The sequence below is a fragment of the Palaemon carinicauda genome, chromosome 16, assembly GCF_036898095.1.
Source record: "Palaemon carinicauda isolate YSFRI2023 chromosome 16, ASM3689809v2, whole genome shotgun sequence".
NCBI classification, from domain to species: domain Eukaryota; kingdom Metazoa; phylum Arthropoda; class Malacostraca; order Decapoda; family Palaemonidae; genus Palaemon; species Palaemon carinicauda.
This window is the reverse complement of record NC_090740.1, coordinates 132,698,017-132,705,516: the sequence shown is the minus strand read 5'-3', so window position 1 is coordinate 132,705,516 and position 7,500 is coordinate 132,698,017. Positions and strand designations below refer to the sequence as shown.

The 7,500-nt window shown below is 35.8% G+C and overlaps 2 protein-coding genes across 2 annotated transcripts; both read right to left on the bottom strand.

Annotated features, from left to right (window-relative positions):
- Positions 1-5,721: 5,721 nt before the first annotated feature.
- On the bottom strand, positions 5,722-6,400 carry LOC137655576 (octapeptide-repeat protein T2-like). The gene is made up of 2 exons (XM_068389477.1): positions 6,231-6,400; positions 5,722-5,896 (listed from the first exon to the last, which is right to left on the bottom strand). Exons 1-2 carry the CDS (start codon positions 6,398-6,400, stop codon positions 5,722-5,724), a joined length of 345 nt encoding a protein of 114 aa, XP_068245578.1.
- A 15-nt stretch (positions 6,401-6,415) lies between these two features.
- On the bottom strand, positions 6,416-7,021 carry LOC137655575 (junctional sarcoplasmic reticulum protein 1-like). Its single transcript, XM_068389476.1, has 2 exons — positions 6,838-7,021; positions 6,416-6,663 (listed from the first exon to the last, which is right to left on the bottom strand). Exons 1-2 carry the CDS (start codon positions 7,019-7,021, stop codon positions 6,416-6,418), a joined length of 432 nt encoding a protein of 143 aa, XP_068245577.1.
- Positions 7,022-7,500: the final 479 nt, after the last annotated feature.

The window sequence follows — 7,500 nt, the reverse complement described above, 5'->3', positions numbered from 1 at the left end:
CGGTGCAATTTTGTCATTGCAAAGGGTTTTGCAGAGTCCATTCAGCCTCTAGCTGCACTCTCTTTTTTGCCGTCTAAATGGACAAACCCTTTCAATTTAAACTATATTCTGTGTCCTGGGAATATTTCAATCTCGCGTGCTCAATTCTTGAAAAGTTCCTATTATGCTAGCCATAGGAAAAATTAGAATTGGTATTTAAAGGGTTTATAATAGGAAATGTTCAGCCGTTTATTTTGCTTCGTAAAATTCCAGTGATAATTAGACCATTACAACATTGTATTTAGGTATAGGAATATTCCAACCATGCATTCTTGGGTGTTGGAATATTTCAGTCTTGTATTCCTGTTTATTAGAATATTCCAAGCTCATATTTATACTTTTACTAATGCTTTGTTTGAAATATGACGATCTTTGACCGAAGTAATTTTCTGGTTTTCCTTATTTTATTTTATTGCACGTGTTTTTGGCAGTTTTGAGTGTGATAGTACTTATATTTTGGCTTATTTCAAGTGAATGATTGGTCAATGTGATGATGGTGAAACTAATAATAATGACTAATTATGTTAATAGTGGGTACTTGCGAAAAATAAGTATCAGAAATTCCTATGAACTGGAAGCGAGAGGTTAGAAGGAATGGTCAAGCTTTTGTCAAAATTTGCATCACTATTTTCATTGTTCAATGCAGAGCCAGATGATATGGGCGTCTCAAAGATTTTACTTATCCCGGAATATAGGAAAAATGAGCAGGAACTCAACCACGAAGGATGTGGTTAATAATAAATTTAGGTACTAAGATTGAGTATGTGTTCAATCTTGTCTGTCCGTCATCATCCTCATAGACATATAATTTATTGAATATTCGTGGGTTTTTATGGGATTGGAATTTCAAACCAACCGCTGTAAAGAAATGTGCGTCTGGGGACAAGCATGTTATGTTGAGGCCTTCTCTGCAAGCCTATCTGATATAGACAGAATTCGGGTTTCGTGGGAAAGTTAGTCGAGAAGACGCTGTGAGAGAGAGAGAGAGAGAGAGAGAGAGAGAGAGAGAGAGAGAGAGAGAGAGAGAGAGAGAGAGAGAGAGAGAGGCCTTCCACAAACTGTAAAGGTATATTCACTTGGTTTTCAAATAACTGCGAACATACAGATAGGAACGTGGTATAATATTTATACAAATAATAATTATTCACAAGAGCACGTCAAGAGGCAAAGTTATAGACTAAACTAGAGAGAGAGGGAGAGGTGGGGGCCGCAAAGTATATGGATACCTTGATTTGAAAAATGCGCTGAATAAGAGGTTAAGATTGGTGATTTATTTTGGGAGCCTATACATCTGTACCGTAAAGTACGTATGGAAATACAGCGACAGGAGGAGGAAAACTCGTAAGGAGAAACAACAAAGTTTATTAAATTCTGAATTTCGTCGTGAGCCTGCTTTGTGAGGCCACATTTTTTTAATGTGGAATATTTGTGCAGAGTCATGTCTTATATTTTTTTGCTCTACGTTTTTCTCTGCATTGCAGGATTCTCGCCAATTCATGTCGAGGGCCTTCGTTGCTGTCGTGGTTTTTTTATTTTATTTTTCTTTAGTTCTCTTGAAACGTTGTTGCGATATCCAGGTCTTATCGTTATTCTTAAGTGTAATCTACTTTTTATGTTGTCGTTATCTTAAATTGTAAACAGGAATTAGTAATACATACCATAAACTTGTAGTTCTGTTCAAATATATACTGTATATTAAATAAAAAAAAATCTCTGCCTGATATTGATACCAGCTCATATCATCCACTCACACATGATTGGGTGCTATGGGCAAGAGACGGTGTTTCACCCAACGTAGGCCAATCTTTAAAGAAAATTACACGCGTGAAAGTCTGTAATTCCATCCCAATTTTATCATGGATGAAAATGGGAGAAATTTGGCGATATGCACCGCCACCCAACAGGTGCTCAAATCAGCCTTAGATTGGTACTTCGTAATGATGTTGCTCAATTTTTTTTTCTGTTACTTTTCCCTTTGTGCAGAGACTTCTTGCAATTACACGTATTAAATTTTCCCGCTTATTGTAAGTTTCTCCTTATATAGGGGTCTTCTTACTTTCTAGTTATCATTTGAAACGACATTCCCTCTTGGGGCCAACTGTTCACTGCACGACGAGCTATAATAGGTCTCAAAATTGACACGGTCAAAGGGATACAGGGACTTAGCATTCACATTTGTTAATGTAAAATGCCTCTGTGCTGTTTTTTGTATCAAATCCTTGATTAAAAATTTGTAGGCACATTCGTATTAAAACTTTTTTTTTTTTTTTTTTTTTTTACAAAACCTTAAAAATATAGTTTGAACAGGGGTAAAAATGGACCATTACACTTGGAAGTATAAAATATTTTGAGGGTAAACGTTGTTTAAATAGAGACAGGTGAAAGACAAGAACTCTGTATCTGGGGATCCCACAAATAAAATCATTCGATTGGTGGCCTTACTGATAACCCATTAATGTCTATCCGAGGTGAACTAATTTTGATTACGCCCTAACCAGATACAGTAACTAAGAACTGGGATCCTGCCTGTAGCACCGTTGTTAATTATTGCTTTTGATTTTAAAAGCAGGTTTGAGAATATCTGTTGTTTCTCTGGAATGTACCAAAGGGTCGCATTTTTTAGTGCATCAGACAGTGAGTTCAACCCGTGAAAACTAAAAAAACATGATGGTAGGATTTCCCCCCATGCTGGATTAGAAACCGGATTGTATGTCGATTTCACAAGTGTGTATATCATATTACATCTACAAGACTTGTGAAGGATAAACTTTATAAAAAGACTTTATCAAAGATGTGTGTAAAAATGCCTTGCTTAAATAAATTATCGTGAGTTACCTTGTTCTATAGATATTGTCTGGAGACGTATTTAAAGTGAAAACCAGGCAGTGGATGGACAACAAAGAAGTCTACACCTTAAATGTGAGACCAATAGGATTGGAAAAAAGAACCTTTAAGTAGAAATAGTGAAAAAGGACAAAAAAAGAATGATTGAATTATCAGGTCTTGTAAATTGCCTCATGTAGCCAAGTGGTACGCCATGTTTTAGTTTGGGATTGCCTCTAGCGGCAAGGATGTTTCTTTGTGGTATATATCCTTACCAAAACTAGATTTGCCCTCCTGCCTTGAAAGGAGGTTACGACCATGTAGCCCAGATGACTTTATTGAAGTTTTACACCTTTTTATCGGAGTTTCATAATGAAAATGATTCTGTGAAGCAAAGTATCAAAGTTTTGCAGTGAGAAAGCACAGTTTCGTAACTATAGTTAAGAGTACCCGCTTTATAGAATTACTTCTTGTGTAATGAGATTGTTTCTTTTTTTATAGCGAGATCAAAGTGCATTGAAACTGAAAGTTCCCTTCCTTTTTGTAATGGAAATACCACAGCCTGCTGTGATATTATTCAGACTTGGCATGCATGGTGGTTACATCATTGGTTGTAGGATTCCACTAAATTTTTGGGATATATCATGGCTTTGTTGGGATTTTTGTTTTTTATATTGTCGAAATTTACCTTTTTGTCCAATTGCTAAGCATTGCAGTCTCGTGCAAAGATTACCCCACCCTTAACGAAATTTCGTTTGTAGCGGCAATCTTTATTTTATATGATTTTAGTGAGTTTTTGGTTTCGTGATAGTCCCTTTCTTACCTTGAATAATCTTCCTTTGTAGCAAAGTTGCGTCCCGTTGCGGCAACACTGAATGCTTTATAACAAGATTGCACCATTGCAGTGCATGCTTTGGCCGACGTGTGCATTCACGTGAAAGTCGTTTCTTCTTCTATCGAGACGAAAGAAGAGGACAAGCAACCACGTTGCGACTCGCTTCATCCTTGGCGTGTAATGTTTGTTCCGTTCGTGTGTGAGCGCGTCCACCAGCTGCTGCACTGGCAGCAGAAGCAAGAGCAACAGCAGTTGAAAAGGACCACTGCTAAACCGCGTAAAGCCACCCGTCCCCTGTCCATGACGGGTTAGTGCGCGTTGAACCTTCGTCTCGAGAGGTCTATATTGTCGGACCCACGCGTGAGTGAATGGCGTTGAGTAACACGGATCGGTTATATTAGTTCATTTGGAAACCCTATAAAATGTGTATGGTCGAGGGTAGTGGCTCTTCTAAGGTTTCGCTCAGAGACTTTTATTTCCTATTTTCTCCTTTGTGGGAGGAACAAGCGAGACCTTTCACATGGAGAACAAAGTTCGATTCATCACACGAAATAAATTCTGTATTTTTCCTTCTAAATTTTCTATTTTGTGTTGTACATGATATCATGGAATGCTTTTCAACAATTCAGTGAGGTTTACATTTCGATAGTTTTATGGCTAGTTACAATGAGAGTAAAATGTTGTTATAATGATATTATAAAAGTAATGGTGATATTATTCGAGGAAGCCTCACATACGTAAAACTCACATTAATTAAAGGGTGTCATTGTTCATGGAAATTCCACGTGTTATTTTTAGAGAATCGGCTCCTAGCGAGAGTGATTGATGTGAGACAAAGTGACGCAGTTCGATCACGATGATGAATGGTGAATGTCAGAAACAAACTCCAACGACGATAGCTTGTACAAGAGATCGTGTTGAAGTGCGACTTCCTTGGATATTTGATGGTAAAGTTTTGTACATGAGAGAGAGAGAGAGTAATTTCTAATTTTTTTTCTAAATACTTTCTGTCGAAGTAATGTGTGTTCTTGAGAGAGTGGAAGATGTTTTGCTTGCCATTTGTGTGTGTCTTTGGGTCTTGGTTACTTCTAAGGAAGGCAATCCAACAAACTTATTAATGAAGTTTTGAGAAGAGAAGAATTTGCTCAAGCATTGGCTGAAGAAGGTTGGCGAAACAACACACGCTTCAAAATAATTTAGATCACAGTTCAGCAATTATTGCACGGAATAATTGTTGTTTAACACTTATAATATGGCATGCACCCCCATATCCCCTCTTACCTATTCCATTGGACTTCACAAGAACTTATGACAGACGAGGTTTGTGGATTTGGTCTGGCATTCGAGAGGACATTGGCCTCATGGCTGTAAAAACTTCTCAAAAAGAAAAAAAAAAGTTTTTGTACGTCCTCTTCCTTCCGCCGCGTGTAGTGCTTTTTTATGTTCTCTCCAATTTTCCAAATTTTATTTATAATTTTCTTTTCTTTCTTTTCAGCGGCTGATATAATTCCTTTCTATTATCCACTTATTCCCATTGTTTCCGAAACCTTAGATTTTTTACCGTTTCATCTTTTAACTTCTTAGATGTATTGAATTTATTTACATTTTCATCTTTTAACATTCTCATGTTTTTTACATTTTTCTTGATTTATATACTTTAGTCGTTATACATTAGTTTAAATTTACTCCTTTTTTATTCTTGATGTCATTTTTTCCTATTCTTTGTTAGCATACGTTCGTACCGTTTTCTGTGAATCGGCTAATTGATTCATTTTTCCTATATTCCCTCATTGTCTTGCTGTGTTACGGGTTTCTTCTGACCCTCTTGTTATCGGTCAAGTTTATAGTTTTTCCTGTTTTTTATTCCATTTTTTTTTCAATTTTGGTTATAGTATTCTCGCTTTTTCAATTATCTTTTTTTTACCTTTGCTCCTTATTTGACGATTTATCTTCTATTACTTTTATTCCCTTTCTCTTTTATCAATGTCTACATTTCTGCATTTTCCTTCCCTCTTATCATCTCTCTATCTCTTTTCATGATCCTCATTTCTTCCTCTCATCTTTTCATCATCTTCATTTCTTTCTCTCATCTCTTTTGGATTACCTTCATTTCTTCCTCTCATCTTTTCATCTTCATTTCTTTCTCTCATCTTTTCATCTTCATTTCTTTCTCTCATCTCTTTTGGATTACCTTCATTTCTTCCTTTCATCTCTTTTGGTTTACCTTAAATTCTTCTTCTCATCTCTTTTATCTCTTTTGGATTACCTCCATTTCTTCCTCTTATCTCTTTTGGATTACCTCCATTTCTTCCTCTTATCTCTTTTGGATTACCTCCATTTCTTCCTCTTATCTCTTTTGGATTACCTCCATTTCTTCCTCTTATCTCTTTTGGATTACCTCCATTTCTTCCTCTTTATTTCTTGTGGATTACCTCCATTTCTTCCTCTTATCTCTTTTGGATTACCTCCATTTCTTCCTCTTTATTTCTTTTGGATTACCTCCATTTCTTCCTCTTTATCTCTTTTGGATTACCTCCATTTCTTCCTCTTTATCTCTTGTGGATCATCTTCATTTCTTCCTCTCATCTTTTCATCATCTTCATTTCTTTCTCTCATCTCTTTTGGATTACCTTCATTTCTTCCTCTCATCTTTTCATCTTCATTTCTTTCTCTCATCTTTTCATCTTCATTTCTTTCTCTCATCTCTTTTGGTTTACCTTAAATTCTTCTTCTCATCTCTTTTAGATTAACCCAATTTCTTCTTATCTCTTTTGGATTACCTCCATTTCTTCCTCTTATCTCTTTTGGATTACCTCCATTTCTTCCTCTTATCTCTTGTGGATCATCTTCATTTCTTCCTCTTATCTCTTTTGGATCATCTTCATTTCTTCCTCTTATCTCTTTTGGATCATCTTCATTTCTTCCTCTTATCTCTTTTGGATTACTTTCATTTCTTCCTCTTATCTCTTTTGGATTACTTTCATTTCTTCCTCTTATCTCTTTGGCTTACCTTCATTTCTTCCTCTTATCTCTTTGGCTTACCTTCATTTCTTCCTCTTATCTCTTTGGCTTACCTTCATTTCTTCCTCTTATCTCTTTTGGATTACTTTAATTTCTTCCTCTTATCTCTTTTGGATTACTTTCATTTCTTCCTCTTATCTCTTTTGGATTACTTTCATTTCTTCCTCTTATCTCTTTTGGATTACTTTCATTTCTTCCTCTTATCTCTTTTGGATTACTTTCATTTCTTCCTCTTATCTCTTTTGGCTTACCTTCATTTCTTCCTCTCATCTCTTTTAGATTACCTTCATTTCTTCCTCTCATCTCTTTTAGATTACCTTCATTTCTTCCTCTTATCTCTTTTGGATTACCTTCATTTCTTCCTTTTATCTCTTTTGGATTACCTTCCTTTCCTCCTCATATCTCTTTTGGATTACCTTCATTTCTTCCTCTTTATCTCTTTTGGATTACCTTCATTTCTTCCTCTTTATCTCTTTTGGATTACCTTCATTTCTTCCTCTTTATCTCTTTTGGATTACCTTCATTTCTTCCTCTTTACCTCTTTTGGATTACCTTCATTTCTTCCTCTTTATCTCTTTTGGATTACCTTCATTTCTTCCTCTTTACCTCTTTTGGATTACCTTAATTTCTTCCTCTCATCTCCTTTGGATTACCTTCATTTCTTCCTCTCGTCTCTTTTGGATTACCTTCATTTCTTCCTCTCGTCTCTTTTGGATTACCTTCATTTATTCCTCTTTATCTCTTTTGCATTACCTTCATTTATTCCTTTTTATCTCTTTTGG

Bases quoted from the DNA above. Each gene is read 5' to 3' on its own strand.
- LOC137655576 (XM_068389477.1), bottom strand. From the start codon at position 6,400: ATGAGAGAAAGAAATGAAGATGAAAAGATGAGAGAAAGAAATGAAGAT. The intron at 5,897-6,230 runs GTAATCCAAAAG...GATGAAAGGAAG, and splicing joins ATAAAGAGGAAGAAATGGAG to AAATGAAGGTAATCCAAAAG.
- LOC137655575 (XM_068389476.1), bottom strand. From the start codon at position 7,021: ATGAGAGGAAGAAATGAAGGTAATCTAAAAGAGATGAGAGGAAGAAAT. The intron at 6,664-6,837 runs GTAATCCAAAAG...GTAATCCAAAAG, and splicing joins GATAAGAGGAAGAAATGAAA to AGATAAGAGGAAGAAATGAA.